At 40.2% G+C, this 20,223-nt stretch overlaps 1 protein-coding gene across 5 annotated transcripts in view; it reads right to left on the reverse strand.

Annotated features, from left to right (window-relative positions):
- Positions 1–20,223, reverse strand: part of LOC140738594 (uncharacterized) — a 156,063-nt gene that overhangs the window by 23,499 nt on the left and 112,341 nt on the right. For 3 of the 5 annotated variants that reach the window (XR_012101407.1, XM_073066125.1, XM_073066114.1), the window contains 5 exons: positions 16,943–17,420; positions 15,117–15,159; positions 13,989–14,138; positions 13,190–13,541; positions 11,462–11,714 (listed from right to left, as the gene is read on the reverse strand). Coding sequence is in view for 3 of the 5 variants with exons in the window: in XM_073066125.1 (XP_072922226.1) it covers positions 11,462–11,714; positions 13,190–13,541; positions 13,989–14,138; positions 15,117–15,159; positions 16,943–17,420 (1,276 nt within the window). In the remaining 2 variants the exon portion in view is untranslated. Of the gene's footprint in view, positions 1–11,461; positions 11,715–13,189; positions 13,542–13,988; positions 14,139–15,116; positions 15,160–16,942; positions 17,421–20,223 lie in introns of those variants that run through there. The other 2 variants (XM_073066143.1, XM_073066134.1) reach the window with 2 other exon arrangements.

The raw sequence follows: 20,223 nt of genomic DNA on the forward strand, positions 1-20,223 counted from the left end.
ATAGATAAAGAGGAATCAGTTTATAGGTGGAGATTTAATTCAATATTATTATAACGTCAAGACTTTTGTGATTTTATGAAAAAACAGATTCAGTTCTTTTTAGATATAAATTCACATTCAGTTGATGATAAATTTATAGTGTGGGAAGCAATGAAGGCATACTTGAGAGGTCAGATAATAAGTTATACTTCTAAAATTAAGAAGGAATATATGATAGAAATAGATCAATTGGAAAAAGAGATTACAAAATTAGAAAAAGAATCCCAAAGAAATATGACAGAAGAAAAACGAAGACAACTCATTAACAAGAAGTTACAATATAATACGCTCCAAACATATTGAACGGAAAAAGCAATTATGAGAACTAAACAAAGATATTATGAACTAGGTGAAAGATCACATAAAGTTCTTGCATGGCAGCTAAAAACAGACCAGACTTCTAAAACAATAAATGCAATTCGAACAAGAGTAAATAAAATTACTTATAAACCTTTAGAAATTAATGAAGCTTTTAAGAATTTTTACTCTGAGTTGTACAAATCAGAATCACAAAATGACAATGTCCAGATAGAAAGGTTTCTATCACAAATAACTCTTCCAAAATTAAATACGGAAGAACAGAAGGGATTAGATATGCCTTTTACATTGAAAGAGGTCGAAGAAGCCCTAGGATCACTTCAAAGTAATAAATCTCCAGGAGAAGATGGTTTTCCGCCTGAATTCTATAAAAAGTTTAAAGATTTATTAATTCCTCCTCTTATGGAGTTAATACGCCAAGCGGAAAGAACGCATAAACTTCCAGAATCCTTTTCGACAGCCATTTTAATAGTATTGCCAAAAAAAGATAGAGATCCTTTAAAGTCATCATCATATAGACCGATTTCTTTATTAAATACTGATTATAAAATAATAGCAAAAATCTTATCTAATAGATTATCTAAATGCTTACCAAAATTAGTACATATGGATCAAACAGGATTTATTAAAAATAGACAATCAGCAGATAATGTAACTCGCTTATTTAGTATAATTCATTTAGCACAGAAGAGGGAGGAAATGAGCGTGGCAGTTGCTTTAGATGCAGAAAAAGCATTTGATAGATTGGAGTGGGATTTTTTATTTAAGGTATTGGAAAAATACGGATTAGGAGTATCCTTTATAAAATGGATTAAAACCTTAAATACTAATCCCAAAGCTAAAGTAGTGACAAATGGTCAAATTTCAACACCATTTCAGTTAACAAGATCAACTAGGCAAGGTTGTCCATTATCACCTGCTTTATTTGTGTTGGCAATAGAGCCATTAGCTGAACTGATCAGAATGGACCCAGATATTAAGGGTTTTAGAGTTAACCAAGAAGAATACAAGATCAACTTATTTGCTGATGATGTTCTACTTTATCTAACAAACCCATTGCAATCGTTGCGTAAATTATCCTATAGATTAGAAGAATATGGGAAAGTATCAGGTTACAAAATAAATTGGGATAAAAGTGAAATTTTACCTCTTACTAAAGGAGACTATAATCAATGTCGATCAATAACCCAGTTTAGATGGCCGGCAAATGGTATAAAATATTTAGGTATAAGAGTCGATAATGATATAAAGAACATATACAAATTAAATTATTTACCACTATTGAAAAAAATTCAAGAAGATCTTGATAAATGGATGGTATTACCAATAACATTAGTAGGTAGAGTAAATACCATAAAAATGAATATATTCCCTAGATTACAATACTTATTTCAATCACTACCAATACAATTACCCCAGAAGTTTTTTCAAGAGCTGAATAAATATGTGAGGAAGTTTCTTTGGAAAGGTAAGATGTCAAGAATATCGTTGGAAAAATTGACATGGAAATTTGAGCTAGGAGGGTTACAACTTCCAAATTTTAAGAATTATTATAAAGCAAATCAACTTAGATTTATTGCATCCTTTTTTGAGAAAGACAAACCGGCGTGGATCAGAATAGAACTAGATAAAATAGGAGAAAACATACCAGAAGACTTTATATATAAATGGGAATCTAAATGGATACGGGAAAAGAAAGAATCTCCTATATTAAAACATTTGATTGATTTATGGAATAAGATAAATGTTGACGATGAGACAAAGAAATCCTTATTAGCAAAGAGATCTTTAATCCAAAATAGACTTATTCCTTTTACAATGGATAATCAACTTTTATATAATTGGTTTCAAAAAGGGATTAGATATATAGGAGATTGTTTTGAAGGAGGTATATTAATGTCATTTGATCAATTAAAGAATAAATATAAAGTATCAAACAACACTCTTTTTTGTTACTTTCAACTAAGGGCTTATTTAAGAGAAAAGCTAGGTCAAACAATGTTACTACCGAAACCCAATGAAATAGAAACTTTAATTCAAAAAGGAAAGATTAAAAAATTTATCTCTTGTATGTATAATTTGATTCAAAAACAGGCAATTAAACAAGGAGTCCATAAGTCAAGACAAAAATGGGAAAGTGATTTGAATATCAAAATTGAAGAAAAAAACTGGTCAAGACTATGTCTTGAGAGTATGACAAATACAATAAACGTTCGATTAAGATTAGTGCAATACAATTTTTTTACATCAACTATATATTACACCACAAAAAATAAACAAATTAAACCCAAATCTATCTGATCAGTGTTTTCGATGTAACCAAGAAATTGGTACTTTTTTACATTCTACTTGGTCTTGCTCTAAAATTCAACCTTTTTGGACAAATTTAAGAGTTTTACTGGAACAAATCATTGGAATACAACTTCCACACAACCCAATATTACTTTTACTAGGTAATATTGAAGGGATAAAACCGATATCCAGATTGAATAAATATCAGAAAGAATTTATAAAAATTGCATTGGAAGTAGCCAAAAAAGCTATTGCAGTGACTTGGAAATCGGATACATATCTAAGTATAGATCGTTGGAAGAACGAAATTTATGGCTGTATTCCACTTGAAAAAATCACTTACAATTTAAGAGATAAATATGAAACATTTTTGAAAATTTGGCGCCCTTATTTACAAAAGACAGGATTAAATATATAGGTGCTCCAAAGATGAAATAATTGGTTACTTGGGGAAAGAAATAAATGCATACACTAAAGTTATTACGAACTCCGTGGAGCGTGTGGGGACCCTCCAATATCCAGGCATTCCTTTTTTTTTCTCTTTCTTTTTTTTTAATAGGGATGTTAGGGGGGAGGGGTTAAGGGGAGGGGGGCTGGGTAACATTTTTTTTCTCATACACATTTATTCTGTAACTATTTGAAAACAATAAAAAAAGTTTTAAAAAAAACCCTATTCACATTAATGTCTGTGAACTATCGACCTGCTTCAGTATCTCTCTCCAAATATATTAACATCCAGTCTCTTTGGCTACCTCTTTCAGAACCCTGGCATGTACACCAGCTGGTCCAGGTGACTTATCTACCTTCAGACCTTTCAGTTTGCTAAGACCTTCTCCCTACCTTTGCACACTCATGACCCCTGACACCTGGATCTTTTCGCTATTCCACCATATGGCTGGTGTTTTCCACAGTGAAGACTGATGCAAAATACTTATTCAGTTCGTTGCCATTTCTTTGTCCCCCATTACTATTTCTCCAGTATCATTTCTAGCAGTCCAATATCCACTCTTGTCTCTCTTTTGCACTCTACATATCTGAAGAAACTTCTGGTATCCTCTTTAATATTATTGGCTAGCTTACTTTTGTATTCCATCTTTACATTCTTTATGAGATTCTTAGTTGCCTTCTGTCAGTATTTAAAAGCTTCCCAATCCCCTAACTTGGCACTAATTTTTGCTCTATTATATGCCCTTTCTTTGGCTTTTACGTTGGCTTTGACTTCTCTTGTTAGCCACAGTTTGTTGTCTTGCCTTTAGAATGCTTCCTCTTTGGGATGTATATATCCTGTCTTCCAAATTGCATCCAGAAACCCCAGCCACTGCTGCTCTGCCGTCATCCATGCCAGTGTTCTTTTCCAATCAATTCTGGCCAACTCCTCTCTCTTGCCTCTGTAATTCCCTTTACTCCACTGTAATACTGATATATATGACTTTAGCTTCTCCTTCTCAAATTTCAGGTGAATTCCGTCATATTATGATCACTTTCCCCTAACAGTTCTTTTACCATAAGCTCACTAATCAATTCTGCTTCACTGCACAACACCCAATGCAGAATAGTTGACCCTCTAGTGGGCTCAACAACGAGCTACTCTAAACAGCCATTTTGTAGGTGCTCTGGAAATTCCCACTCTTGGAATCCAGCATCAACCAGTTTTTCCCAACGTACCTGCATATTGAAATCCCCCATGACTACTTTAACATTGTCCTTTCGGCATACATTTGCCATCTCCCATTGTAACTTGTGGACCACATTCTTACTGCTGTTTGGGGAACTGTATATTACTCCTATGAGGGCTTTTACCCTTGCAGTTCCTTAGCTCTATCGACAAAGATCCAATGCCTTCCGACCATTTGTCACCTGTTTCGAATGATTTGGTTTCACTTTTTACCAACACAGCCACGCTACCCACCCCTCTGCCTTCCTGCCTATCATTCTAATAAAATGTATATTCTTGGACATTAAGCTCCCAGTTATAATCTTCTTTCAGCCATGATTCAGTGATGCTTACAACATCAATCTTTAACTGTGATACAAGTTCATTGACATTTTTCTATATACTGCACGCATTCAAATATAATACCTTTAGTCCTGTATTCACCTTTTTCAATTTTGCCCACCTTTTACGTTGCAACTCATCCTGTTGACTGCAATTTTGCCCTATCATCAGCCTCTCCTTGCTCAGAGTCTCAGTACACATTGCCTCTGTTTGTAAACCAACTACCTCATAGAACCTTAGAACATTACAGCACAGAAACAGGCCTTCTGGCCCTTCTTTGCTGTGCCGAACCATTTTTCTGCCTAGTCCCACTGATCTGCACCTAGACCATATCCGTCCATACACCTCTCATCCATGTACCTGTCCAAATTTTTCTTAAATGTTAAAAGTGAGCCCGCATTTACTACTTCATCTGGTAGCTCATTCCACACTCCCACCACTCTCTGTGTGAAGAAGCCCCTCCTAATGTTCCCTTTAAACTTCTCCCCCTTCACCCTTAACCCATGTCCTCTTTTTTTTTCTCCCCCAGCCTCAGTGGAAAAAGCCTGCTTGCATTCACTCTATCTATACCCATCATAATTTTATACACCACTATCAAATCTCCCCTCATTCTTCTATGCTCCAGGGAATAAAGTCCTAACCTATTCAACCTTTCTCTGTAACTCAGTTTCTCAAGTCCCGGCAACATCCTTGTAAACCTTCTCTGCACTCTTTCAACCTTATTAATATCCTTCCTGTAATTAGGTGACCAAAACTTCACACAATACTCCAAATCTTCATCTTCAACAACGTCACTCCGGTTCCCATCCCCCCTGCCAAATTAGTTTAAACCCACCGAACAATGCTAGCTAACCTGCCCAGAAGGGTATTGGACCCCCTCAGGTTCAGGTGTAACCCGTCCCTTTTGTATAGGACATATCTTCCCCAGAAGAGATCCTCCTAATGATCCATAAATCTGAACCCCTGCCCCTCCTACACTTTTTCAGCCACACATTCACCTGCTAAGTTATTCTGTTCTTACCTTCACTGGTGCATGGCGCAGGCAGCAATCCAGAAATTATTACCCTGGACGTCCTGTTTCTCAGCTTTCTACCTAGCTCCCTAACATCTCTCTTCAGGGCCTCCTCACCTTGTCTCCCTATGTCATCGGTGTCAATATGTACCAAAACTTCTGGCTGCTCACCCTCCCACTTGAGAGTGCCATGGACTTGATCCAAGACATTCCTCATCTTGGCACCAGGGAGGCAACATACTATCCGCTTGCCTCTATTGCGCCCACAGAACCTCATCTGTTCCTCTGACTAAGGAATCTCCCACCAACACTGCAGTCCTAGCCACCTCTCTGCTCTTCTGAGCCACAGCACCAGACTCAGTGCCAGAGACCCGATCACTGTGGCTCTCTCCTGGTAGATTATCCCTCTCAATAGTATCTAAAGTTATATACTTATCATTGAAGGGAGCTGCCATGAGTGTACTCTGTTTTGGCTGTGCATTTCCTCTCCTTCTCCTGACAGTCATCCGTTACCTGTCTCTGCAACCCAGCTCCCTGTAGCTACGAGTTCAATCTGTATGAGTTGAAGGTCATCGAGCTACAGCTCCAGTTCCGGAATACATTCTCTCAAGAGCTGCAGCTCGGTGAACCTGGTGCAGATGTGTTTATCTCCCACATCCCACACACAGTACAAAACACCGTCCCTGGAGCCATTCTCACTATACTATTCACTAACAGCTGAGGAATGAACAAATAAGAACAGAGACAGCAACTTACAGGACAATCTAATTCACCCAAGCGTAATGTTACCTAGCCCTGATGAGCTAAAGCCACTTTAAAGACCGGCACACTCCAAAAGAGTGGTTGCTCCACTTACACATGCTATTTTTATTGACACTTTCTAATGAATGCCTCTTGCAGATTGGTCGCTCCTCAACTCGGAGAAACTGCCTTTGAAATCTTGATCACCACCCTGATTTAAAAGTAGCTCTTTTTACGCAACGCTCGTGTGCATTGTCCAACTAAGATAAAACTGGTTCAAAGCTCATATAAGTGGCTCTGCTTGTATAAGACACTGGTGAAGCCTAATTTGGAGTAATGTGTGCAGTTTTTGTCACCTACAGGAAAGATGTAAAAATGGTTAAAAGAGTGCAGAGAACATTTATCTGTGCTGTACTTTTCAATCACTTGAACATTTTGATGATTTGCTTTTTTTCATTTCTTTGCCTGAATTTCTCAGGATCATGGAACACTGCATTAAATTCCAACTGCCAATTTGCAGCCCATTTTTTCCCACTGGTCCAAATCCCACCGTAAGCTCTGATAATCTTCCTATCTGTCCACTACACCCCCAATCTTAGTGTCTTCCACAAACTTTCTGATCTAGTTAACCACATTATCATCCAGATCATTAATACAGATGACAAACAACAAAGGACCCAGCACCGATCCCTGTGGCACACAAATGGACACAGGCCTCCAGTCAGAGAGAGAACCATCTACTATCATTCTCTGGCTTCTTCTAATGTTTAATCCAATGTACTCACTCATTTTGAATGCCAAGTAACTGAACCGTCTTGACCAACCTCATATGTGGAACCTTCTCAAAGGTCTTGCTAAAGTCCATGTAGACAACATCCACTGCCTTGCCTTCATCAACTTCCCTGGTAAGTTCCTCGAAAAACTCTGTAAGATTGCTTAGACCCTCCTTATCCAAATACTCATATATTTGGTCCCTTAGAATACCTTCTAATAACTTTTCCACTCCTGATGTGGTTTATTTTTAGAGCCTTTCTTAAAAAGCGTAACAACATTAGTTATCCTCAGACAGGATGAAGAGGTCAATACTCCCCAATGCCATTAGGCTTTACAATTCTACCGCCAGGACTTAAGAACTTTTTAAAAGCTATTATTAATGCTTTTTGAGATAGTGATTTAGATGCATATCATATCTTTTTACTGAGTTAAGTATTGTATGTAATTAGTTTTGCTACAACAAGTGTATGGGACATTGGAAAAAAGTTGAATTTCCCCATGGGGATGAATAAAGTATCTATCTATCTATCTATCTAATTCTCCGGTGCCTTACCTGTCACTCAGCATCTTTTAAATATCTTTGGTAGGGCCCTACAATTTCTGTACCTGCCTCCCACAGGGTCTAAGCCCTGGGGATTTACCACCCTAGCTGGCTCAAGACAGCTACTGGCTACTGTTATCTGAAAAGGCTCCATCACCTCAGTGCTGCTTTGCCTTCCTTCTAAAATCTCTGTATCCGTCTTCTGAGTAAATACAGATGCAAAAAGCCACTTATGATCTCCCCCTATCACTTTTGGCTCCACACATAGATTACCATTCTGTTCTTCCAGATGACCAGTTTTATCCCTTGCAATCCTTTTGCTCTTAATATCTCTATAGAATCTCTTAGGATTCGCCTTCACCTTGTCTGCTAAGGCAAATTCATCCCTTCTTTTAGCCCTCCTGATTTATTTTCTTAAGTTTTCTCTTGTATTTCTTATACTGTACTCCATAAGTATCTCATTTGTTCCTGCTTTTTTGTCAAGCCAGTCTGTCCTAGCAGAAACAGCTGACGGATCCATTGTTAACTCCAGGGACCAGCTGAAAAGGCTACAACAGTGAGCTTTGGCCATTGAGAGATCCGAAATTCCCAAGGAGCTGAGGAGGAAATATAGGGGACATGGGACTAGAAAAAGACGATGCACAAGAAAGGGGAGATATACGTTGTATGTTCCTTCCATTATCATGGGAATCGTAAGATCACTCAGTAACAAGTTGGAAGAGCTAACATTGCTAGAGAGGGTGTTCCATGAGAGCCCTCTTATGTGCTACACTGAGACATGGCTGCCCGGGGCTATTCCAAACTCTGATGTGAATCTAGATGGCAGACTGGAGTTGCAGCGAAACAGCAAGGAAGGAAGGAAGAGGTCTCGTGGTTTTTCTGAAGAACAGATGGTGCAACCCTGGGCACATCACACTGAAGAAGTGTGTATGCAGCCTGGTCATTGAATTTTTAGCATAAGACTCCGACCATATTATTTGCCCACAGAGTTTTCTCATGCCATTGTCATCGGGGTCTACGTCCCTCCCTCAGCTAATGCATGACTGGTGTGTGATGTCATTCACTTAGTCACTGCGAGACTAGAGATACTACACCCAAATGCCCTCTTAACTATAACAGGGGATTTCAACCACGTCAACTTGGACTTTGCCAACTTTCACATAGTTTGTAGACTATCAAATCAGGGAAAATCTGGACCTGCTATATGCAAATATTCAGATCATAACCTGGTGCAGCTTCAGGTCTTGTACAAGCCTCTAGTCCAGCAGCAACCTGTGATCAAGAAGTCTGTTATGAAATGGTCACAGGAGGCCAATGAGGCCCTGCAGGGCTGCTTTGAAGGGACTGACTGGGAGGTGCTCTGTAGTCCACATGGAGAGAACATCGATGCATTACAGGGTACATCAGCTTCTGTGTGGATTATACTGTTCCAAATAGGACTGTACGCTATTTCCCAAACAATAAACCTTGGATCACCAAAGACATCAAAGCCATTCTGAACAGGAAGAAAAGGGCAATCAGAGATGGAGATAGGGAGGAGATCAGGCTGGTTTAGAGAGAACTGAGGGAGAAGATTGCCCAGGGCAAGGACTGCTACAAGAGGAAGCTGGAGAGGAAACTACAGCAGCACAACACAAAGGATGTGTGTAGTAGTATGAAAACAATTACAGGGTACAAAAAGACCAGAGACCAGGGGACCTGGACAGGATCAACAGCTTTGACGAGGAGGCTTTTGTTTACCCCTCTACAACCCAGCCACCCCAGCTCCACCCCGCTCAACCCTTGCCCTCCATTTCCCTCCAAGGACACTGGAGAGCTAATGGCACATGGATTGTCACTGCTGAGCAAGTAAGGAGAGACCTCATCAGACTTCACCCAGGCAAGGCTATGGGCCCAGACAGCATCAGCCCAAGGGTACTCAAGGTGTGTGCTACTCATCTGGGTGCAGTCTTTCAATACATCTTTAATCTGAGCCTGAGCCTAGAGAGGGTCCCTGTGCTTTTGAAATCATTCAGCCTCGTTCCAGTACCCAAGACATGTCCCACCATGCCCAGTGTCAACAGACCAGTGGCACTGACCTCACATGTTATGAAATCATTAGAAAGACACGTCCTGACATTTCTCCGGACTACTGCAAATCCATCACAGGACCCACTGCAGTTTGCTTACCGAGCACATATCGAGTCGAGAACGCTATTATTTTCCTGCTTCAACGGCTTACACTCATCTGGATGAGCCAGGCAGCACTGTGAGAATCATGTTCTTTGATCTCTCCAGTGCTTTTATCACCATACAACATGCTTTAATAGGGAGCAAGCTCAGAGATGCAGTTGGATGCTCCACTGGTGTCCTGGATTACAGACTACCTGTCCAGATGGCTACAGTATGTGAGGTTGCAGAGCTATGTATCAGATACTGTGGTTAGCAGCACAGGGGCACCTCAGGGGACTGTCCTGTCCTCCTTCCTGTTCACCATCTACACCTCGGGCTTCAGATACAACTCTGAGCCCTGCCACCTGCAGAAGTTTTCGAATGATCCAGCAGCTGTGGGCTGTATCAGCCGGGGTCGAGAGGCTGAGTACAGAAGAGTGGTGGACAACTTGGTTGAGGGGTGTGGGCCGAATCACCTGCAGCTCAATACATTAAGACAAAGGAACTGGTGGTGGACTTCAGGAAGGTGAAAACACCCCTGAGTTCTCACCTCCATCAAGGCAACGGATGTGGAAGTACTCCAGGACTAGAAACACCTGGGAACTCATCTGGACTAGTCTAAAAATACAGAGGCTCTATACAAGAAGGAACAGCGCTGACTATACTTTCTGAGGACGCTCTAGTCATTCAACGCCTGTAGTCTATGTTGCAGATGTTCTACAACTCAGTGGTGGCCAGCATTCTATTCTCTGCCATAGTCTGCTGGGGCAGCAGGGTGAAAGCAGCTGACACCAAGAAGATTGATAAGCTCATCAGGAAGACTGGTTCTGTTCTGGGGGTGGAACTTGATTCCCAAGTAGTTGTGTGAGAGGAGGATGCTGTAGAAGCTATGAAGCATTATGGACAATCCCTCTCACCCCACTCCATGACACATGGGACAAACCGAGGAGCACCTTTAGTCACAGACTGATTCCACCAAGGTGCACACTAAACGCCATAGGAGATCCTTTTTCCCTGTGGCTATAACACTCTACAACTTCTCCTTAAGTATATGGCTTCATTGCACATCTGTAATTTGCACTATTACATCTGTTATCTTTACCTTTTATTCTGACAACCTTTGTACTCTCAAAATTTCACTTTTGAAGGTCTGCCACTAACCATGAACAACTTTGTTAGAAAACAGCCAATCCCAATCCACACTTGCCAGATCCTTTCTGATACCATCAAAATTGGCTTTTTCTCCAATTTAGAATCTCAACCTGCAAACCAGACCTATTTCTCCCCATACTTACCTTGAAACTAATGACCTTGAAAAAGCTCTTAGATGGAAAATTTTTGAGTAAGTTCTTGATAACAAGGGGTGAATTGTTGGCAAGAGAAAAGAATGTTTGAAATGCTAAATAAAAATTTAATATTTATGGAGAAAACAAAGTTCCTTCCTGATATCATGCTTAACTAACTTCCAAATAGGCATTAAATTAAGCAAATTAAGTAAATTATAGAAAATAATTTACTGTCTTATTTGTTGTATCTCAATATACATCAACTTGACCTAATCACTGTGATGGGCTCAGGAAACAAAATGGTAACTTACTTTAGTTGGGACACTTTTGGCATTGGGTCGGCTCCCAGCTGCCTTTTCACGCAGTTTCTTCTTTGCAGGAGGAGAGTCACTTGGTTTCACATCTTCAGCATCTTCAGTGGGTGTGCTGGGCCTCTTGCCAGCAAATTGGGGGAGAATTACACGTGCTTTCGGAAATTTCATCTTCTTGGGCTTCAGTTCAGTTTCACCTTCAGCAGGCTTTTTTGATATGAAGGATAAAAATCCTCGAGGTTTACGTCCTTGTCTGTTAAAAATTAAAATATTATAGACAAAGGGTTAGATTTTTTGGAACTATATTGTGAAAAATCAGTCCTAGAGCATGTTTACACTTCATGAAATAAAAATATAATAAAAATTTTGGGATAATCTGTGCTTCAGCCAGAAAAGTCAAGTTGCACAGATGGGTGCAGGACATACCAGAGCCACTTGATTACTAGTACAACTGCCCCACATATACGTTGCTGGCAGTCACTTGCTTTTAATGACCTCTGTCACCCAACGCCACCTCATGTCATTCATTTCCACTGGCAACTTATTCAGAGACCTTTCCTTTTCTGTCGACCACCCTCCCTTACCTGCAACTCGAAACATTTTTAACTTTTCCCAGTTCTGATCAAAGGCCATTAATCTGAAGGTTGACTCTATTTGTTTCTTATTAACACAATTTCTTTTGTTTTGTTTCAGAATTTACCTGGAGAGTGAGTGGTGCCGAAATGTGTGGGAACACTTGCGGGCTGGACTGCTGCCACAGCATGCTTAGGTTGTGTTGGTTGTTGATGCAAACGACACATTTCACTGTATGTTTCAATGTACATGTGATAAATAAATCTGAATCTCATTTAAGTCTGAATGTAAAGATGTAAAGAATGCAATTTCACTACCATAGCGAAAACCGGAAGAAATCTGCATGCATGCATTAAAGAGCAGCTATATTAACATGGATCAAAAAATTTATCATGCAAAGAACAAATTTTAAATCCACCTCCACTTTTTGATAAAGCAATTATCTTTATTTATCAAATGTATACTGAAGCATACAGTGAAATGTGTCATTTGTGTCCCATCAAATCAGCAAGGATTATTCTGAGCAGTACACGTGCTGCTATGCTTCCGGCACCAAGACAGCATGCCCACAACTCATAAACCCTAACTGGTAGTTTTAGAATGTGGGAGGGAACTGGAGCACCTGGAGGAAACCCATGCGGTCATGGGGAGAGCGTACAAACTCCTTACAAGATATCAGCAGGAATTGAAGTCTGATCTATCAGCTGGCACTATAACAGAGCTACACTAACCTCTACACCATGAATGATCCCAAGCCCAGCTGTGAAAGGAGGAGGGTTGGACATAGGGCTAGCAATCCCATCCCATAAAAACCAGAGCTACAGAAACACCAACAGAAGCTTCAAAGCCCTGGGAGAGTAAGGATCTTTGCCTGGAAGACATACAAAAGTGTGTGGTGAAAGCAGAAGCCACAGGGCTGATCCTTCGGCCCAGGACTGAGTTCTCTGTCGGCGGCCTATGGGCTTAAGATGGGGAAACACAATGCTACTATGCCATGAAATTAATGAAGGTGAAAAATAAAAATGCGCAAAATCGGAACTTGTTTTTGAAATATCAGTCCTATACAGTCTGTGAACATGTTAAAAAAGGTAGGCAAAGATGTTTGTTTAAAAAGAACTTCAAGATGGAAACAAGTTGCCACGCAGATATATTTACCTTGTTAGAGTTGTACTTGAGATAGGAGCTGTATCTTGTGCACTTGTTTCTGATTGTCCTGTCATAGCATCCGCATCTGGAACTGCAGACAAATTCTCTGGAGAGGAACAGCTGGGTGCATTTTGTGCCTCAGTTTCACCATGGAAATAGTCATCAGCACCAAACTCTTGTACGGACGAATTACCTGCTGCTTCAGTTTGTGCCTGTTCTTTATCAAGTAGAGAAGGTGCATTTCTGGGAGTTTTTGGAAGTTTTAAAGGATGATTATTCCCAGCATTTATAGCTGAGAGACCGGTCTCAGGCGTGGGTGCAGCTCTCGGGGTTGAAAAATTAGGTTTCACAGTGAGTTTACCTAGAAAACACAATGGCCTACAGTACAGTACAATAAACCAGGAATGAATCTTTTTAAACAGGTTGTAAAATTAAGTACTACACAGTCTGAATGATACAAAGCATTACATACAAAATGTTACACTAAATCAATCACAGATTCTAATGCATTCAGAAGGGGATGAAGCTCACCAATACTTTAGTTGTTATTGCACACTGTTAGAAACCATTGCATCAAAAACAGTAAAACCAAACAGATTGCCTAAAGACAGAAACCACATCAATTCCAACTGGTTACCAATAACATGGCATTAACAGTAACTCTTATTTTTATTGTTGAGAAAGGAAAGTCTGGAATGGATATAAATGCATCTCTGCGAATGTTCAACATTATCCAGAAGGTAAGAAATTTAATTTCATGTATATGTAATGGTAGCAAGTGAGACACTTGCCTAAATTAGATACATACCTCTCCTTCGTTGTGAAGCTTTCCTTGTTTCTTCAGATACAGGTACAGATGTCAGAGTTGATCTTTCTGTGTGAGTTGGGTTTACTACATCCAAAGGAGTGGATGTGAAACTGCCAGCAGATTCTGATGGAATACTCATGTGAGCAAGATCTGGGAGAAACACAACAGCAATACTTTAAAAACTAATTGATCTATAAGCTTTTCCTACTTGCAGGTCTCTAGGTGCTCTAGTCAATTAAGTACTTAATGAACTCTCAATACTGCGATGTGCAGACTCTGACAGCAACCCTCAACAAACATCAATAAGATCATAAGACAAAGAAATGGCAGTGAATGACTTGGATACTTCGTGAAAGTATGGGAAGAAATTGAGAGAATCAATGGTCAAAGATGAGCAGTCAGCTGGGATGTTAACACAAAGTACACTGCAGATGCTGTGGTCAAATCAACACGTACAAACAAGCTGGAGGAACTCAGCAGGTCGGGCAGCATCTGTTGAAACGAGCAGTTAATGTTTCGGGCCAAGACCCTTCGTCAGGACTGAAGGAGGGGGCAGGGGCCCTATAAAGGGAGGGAATTACTGGAATTACTAGGATCGCCCGGTAGCCACCCACTTCAACTCTGCTTCACATTCCATGATGAGGCCAAACTCAGGTTGGAGGAGCAACACCTCATATACCGTCTGGGTAGTCTCCAGCCCCTTGGTATGAACATCGAATTCCCTGACTTCCAGTAATTCCCTCCCTCTCCCTTCCCCCATCCCACTTTCACTCTGCCTCCTCTTCCAGCTGCCTATCACCTCTCTCATGATTCTGCCTTCTTCTACTACCCATAGTGCTTTCCCCTTACATTCCTTCTTCACCTTTCCTGCCTATCCCCTCCCAAATCCCTTGATCTTTCGTCTGATTGGTTTTTCACTTAGCATCTTCTTTATAGGGCCCCTGCCCCCTCCTTCTTCATTCCTGACGAAGGGTCTTGGCCCAAAACATTGACTGCTCGTTTCAGCTGGGATGTTACACAATGATAATGTTGCACACTGAATCATTACAGCAACAGGAGGAAGCAGTCAAGAATTGAAACTGCTACTAATCATTAATGAACTGCCAATTCTTGTGAAAAAGTACTCACCGTAATTATTCAATGTATTGGATGCTGAAGATGCAGGCCAATCCTGTGTAAAATACAACACAGACAAGATAACCATCAACTAGGGCTTGGCAATTTCTTTACGTTAATTTGATGTTTTGAGCAAGAACACAATAGTACTGTGGAATAACAGGCCTAGTAGATGATCATATACCCTCAGCATTACAAGAATCTCCAATTTTTAACTAGTGTAATCTTTCTCCTTCACCCCTTTGAAACAGTGTATTGCATAAACAGAAGATAGCAGCCACTTAGAATCTAACAGCTAAAATTAAAACAGCTGGAATATTACAGAATGATGTTGCACACTGAAGCATTTTAGCTAAAATGGATATTGAAGTTTGCACATAATTTCAAAACCCAGTGTAAGATCAACTAAGGAACAGCACAGAGAAAATGCTGTGCAATCTTTTACTGGTGATGCTACTGAATTGTGAGTAGCTCTGGTTTCCTCCCCCTTCCTTTCCAATCCTGACTGAAGGGTCTCAAGCCCAAACTACAACTGTTTGTTACCCTCCAAAGACACTGCCTGAGCTGCTGAGTTCCTCCAGCATTTTGTGTGTTATACTATGAGTAATTTAATCTGGATGATAACTGTCAAATATATACAAGATGAAGCCAATCACACTACAGGTTGTGAACATAAGAAATAGGAGCAGGAGGAGGCCATCTGGCCCCTCAAGCCTGCTCCACCATTCAATAAGATCATGACTGATGTGGCCATGAACTCATCTCCACCTACCTGCCTTATCCCCATAACCCTTAATTCCCCTACTATACAAAATCTATCAAACCTTGTCATAGATATATTTACTGAGGCAGCCTCCACTGCTTCATTGGGCAGAGTGAACCCAAGTGAATCCCTTACCAAAATCACAAAATCCAAAACCTTCAAGACCTGAAATTTTTTGATGGTTCTGAGAAGTGACTTCACATATGTATTAAGCAGAAGTTAATGAAAAATAGAAAAACATTGTATAAACTGAAAAGTGAAGATCTCAATCATGTATTGAAAGTGTAGATTTATTAGCATCAAAGTGAACATCTACTGCTTAACAACAAACTGAAAATTGAAGGTAATTGTGAATATTCTGCAAGCTGGTTGCAGAAATTTAAGGAAAGGCATGGCATTAAATTTTTAAACATTTAAATATTTAGGAAAAGATTTTAAGCAGCAGCAGAGAAATTCAATGAATTTGTCAAGATCATCGCTGATGAAAATCTAACGTGCTAGATGGCTGCATCAGGACACGTGTGCTAAACAAGTGTAAGACAAAGACTGGTTACTGGTAGCACAGAAATTCAGAGTTGGGGATGATGAGATGCCAAACAGCCTCTGAATGTCTGCCTGGGTGGCCAAGGTAGTGACAGCTTACCTTTCTGATGATTCAAGTACACATTATTTCAAGCATAAAAATATTATATAAAACTAGCTTCAGGGTGTATGCATAGCTGTATACATAATGTAAATGAATTCTGCGTTTAGACTTGTGTCCCATCCTGAAGCTATCTCATTATATAGATGCAAATATTTCAAAAAAAAATTCTGAAATCTGAAACACTTTGGCCCAAAGCATTTTGGATAAAGGGTGCTTAACCTGTATCTCACAACAGTAAAGTTACTGATCTTGCTGGACTGAAGGGGTAACTAATTAGCCAATTAAACTGTATCCTAAAAAAAAATTCACAAGACATTTCACTCCTGCGCCAGCAGTTCGACTTTACACCTTTTGTAAAAGAAGCACATTGTGAATCAGGTGAATGCTGCAAATGTATGCAAATCTAAATCAACAGAAATAAAGACCCACCTCAGGTGATGTAAAGGCAGCTGAATTTGATTGAAGAACTTCCTCAGACCGTGGAATTTTTTCTCTGAGAACCTCCCAACTTGACATCATCTCTGGTCTCTTCTCAGTAAAATCATTATCATCAATCAAACTGGCAGCTTGCCTTTTTCTGTTCATTTGCCCCGAATTCAATCCTGGCATATTTGAGCTGCATTGCTGGGGGTTACTTTGTAAAACTGTCTCTGATTCAGACATACTGGGTTTAGTAGGTGCCTCCACTGAGACTTCAGAGCTGCCATCAGAAACTGCTACTGATTCAGACATACTGGGTATGGCAGGTGCCTCCACTGAGACTTCAGAGCTGCCATCAGAAACTGCTACTGATTCAGACATACTGGGTATGGCAGGTACCTCCACTGAGACTTCAGAGCTGCCATCAGAAACTGCTACTGATTCAGACATACTGGGTATGGCAGGTACCTCCACTGAGAGGTCAGATCTGTAATCAAAAACATACTCATTAATTAACTTAGAATCAGCACTTTTAAAACATAATAATACGCACATAATGCTAGAGGAACTCAGCAAGTCAAACATCCATGGAGAAGAATAAAGAGTCAATTTTTAGAGCTGAGACCCTTCATCAGGACTGGCCCTCAGTCAAAATTTTCGACTCTAAGCAGCATGCAACAGTGGGCTCCTATTTGTCCGATCTAATGTCTATAAACACAAACAAGAGAAAATCTGCAAATGCTGGAAACCCAAGCAACACACACCAAATGCTGGAGGAACTCAGCAGGCCAGGCAGCCTCTATCGAAAAAAGTACAGTCGATGTATCAGGCTGAGACCCTTCGGCAGAACGTGAAAAAAAGATGAGTAGATTTAAAAGGTGGAGAGTTATAACCATATAACAATTACAGCACGGAAACAAGTCATCTCGGCCCTTCCAGTCCGTGCAGAACGCTTACTCTCACCTCATCCCACTGACCCGCACTCAGCCCATAACCCTCCATTCCTTTCCTGTCCATATACCATGTCCATTATGGATAACTCTGAACATCCTCTACATAGCACCATCCAGAGACAGAGAAGCAGTTTCAGCGACAGGTTACTGTCGATGCAATGCTCCTCAGACAGGATGAAGAGGTCAATACTCCCCAATGCCATTAGGCTTTACAATTCTACCGCCAGGACTTAAGAACTTTTTAAAAGCTATTATTAATGCTTTTTGAGATAGTGATTTAGATGCATATCATATTTTTTACTGAGTTAAGTATTGTATGTAATTAGTTTTGCTACAACAAGTGTATGGGACATTGGAAGAAAAGTTTAATTTCCCCATGGGGATGAATAAAGTATCTATCTATCTAGCTACCTATCCAATTTTACTTTAAATGACAATATCGAACCTGCCTCTACCACTTCTACTGGAAGCTCGTTCCACACAGCTACCACTCTCTGAATAAAGAAATTCCTCCTCGTGTTACCCCTAAAGAGGTAACAGAGGAGATTTACCAGGATGCTGCCTGGTTTAGAGAGTATGGATTATGATCAGAGATTAAGGGAGCTAGGGCTTTACTCTTTGGAGAGAAGGAGGATGAGAGGAGACATGATAGAGGTGTACAAGATATTAAGAGGAATAGACATAGTGGACAGCCAGCGCCTCTTCCCCAGGGCACCACTGCTCAGTACAAAAGGACATGGCTTTAAGGTAAGGGGAGGGAAGTTCAAGGGGGATATTAGAGGAAGGTTTTTCACTCAGAGAGTGGTTGGTGCGTGGAATGCACTGCCTGAGTCAGATACACTAGTAAAGTTTAAGAGACTACTAGACAGGTATATGGAGGAATTTAAGGTGGGGGGTTATATGGGAGGCAGGGTTTGAGGTTCGGCACAACATTGTGGGCCGAACAGCCTGTAATGTGCTGTACTATTCTATGTTCTATGTAAACTTTTACCCCCTAACTCTCAACTCATTTCCTCTTGTTTGAATCTCCCCTACTCTCAATGGAAAAAGCCTATTCACGTCAACTCTATCTAACCTCCTCATAATTTTAAATACCTCTATCAAGTCCCCCCCTCAACCTTCTACGCTCCAAAGAATAAAGACCTAACTTGTTCAACCGTTCCCTGTAACTTAGGTGCAGAAACTCAGGTAACATTCTAGTAAATCTTTTCTGTACTCTCTCTATTTTGTTGACATCTTTCCTATAATTTGGTGACCAGAACTGTACACAATACTCCAAATTTGGCCTTACCAATGCCTTGTACCATTTTAACATTACATCCCAACTCCTATACTCAATGCTCTGATTTATAAAGGCCAGCATACCAAAAGCTTTCTTCACCACCCTATCCACATTAGATCCCACCTTCAGGGAACTATGCACCATTATTCCTAGATCACTCTGTTCCTCTGCATTCTTCAATGCCCTACCATTTACCATGTATGTCCTATTTGGATTATTCCTACCAAAATGTAGCACCTCACACTTATCAGCATTAAACTCCATCTGCCATCGTTCAGCCTACTCTTCTAACTGGCCTAAATCTCTCCGTAAGCTTTGAAAACCTACTTCATTATCCACAATGCCACCTACCTTAGTATCATTTGCATACTTATTAATCCAATTTACCACCCCATCATCCAGATCATTAATGTATATGACAAACAACACTGGACCCAGTACACATCCCTGAGGCACACCACTAGTCACCAGCCTCCAACCTGACAAACAGTTATCCACCACTACTCTCTGGCATCTCCCATCCAGTCACTGTTGAATCCATTTTACTATTTCAATATTAATATCTAATGATTGAACCTTCCTAACTAACCTTCTGTGTGGAACCTTGTCAAAGGCCTTACTGAAGTCCATGTAGACAACATCCACTGCTTTACCCTTGTCAACTTTCCTCGTAACCTCTTCAAAAAATTCAGTAAGATTTGTCAAACATGACTTTCCACGCACAAATCCATGTTGACTGTTCCTAATCAGATCCTGTCTATCCAGGTAATTATATATACAATCTCTAAGAATACTTTCCATTAATTTACCCACCACTGACGTCAAACTGACAGGCCTATCATTGCTAGGTTTACTCTTAGAACCCATTTTAAACAATGGAACCACATGAGCAATACGCCAATCCTCCGGCACCATCTCTGTTTCTAATGCCATTTGAAATATTTCTGTCAGAGCCGCTGCTATTTCTACACTCACCTCCCTCAAGGTCCTAGGGAATATTCTGTTTGGACCTGGAGATTTATCCACTTTTATATTCCTTAAAAGCACCAGTACTT

This window comes from Hemitrygon akajei, chromosome 2, assembly GCF_048418815.1.
Source record: "Hemitrygon akajei chromosome 2, sHemAka1.3, whole genome shotgun sequence".
NCBI classification, from domain to species: domain Eukaryota; kingdom Metazoa; phylum Chordata; class Chondrichthyes; order Myliobatiformes; family Dasyatidae; genus Hemitrygon; species Hemitrygon akajei.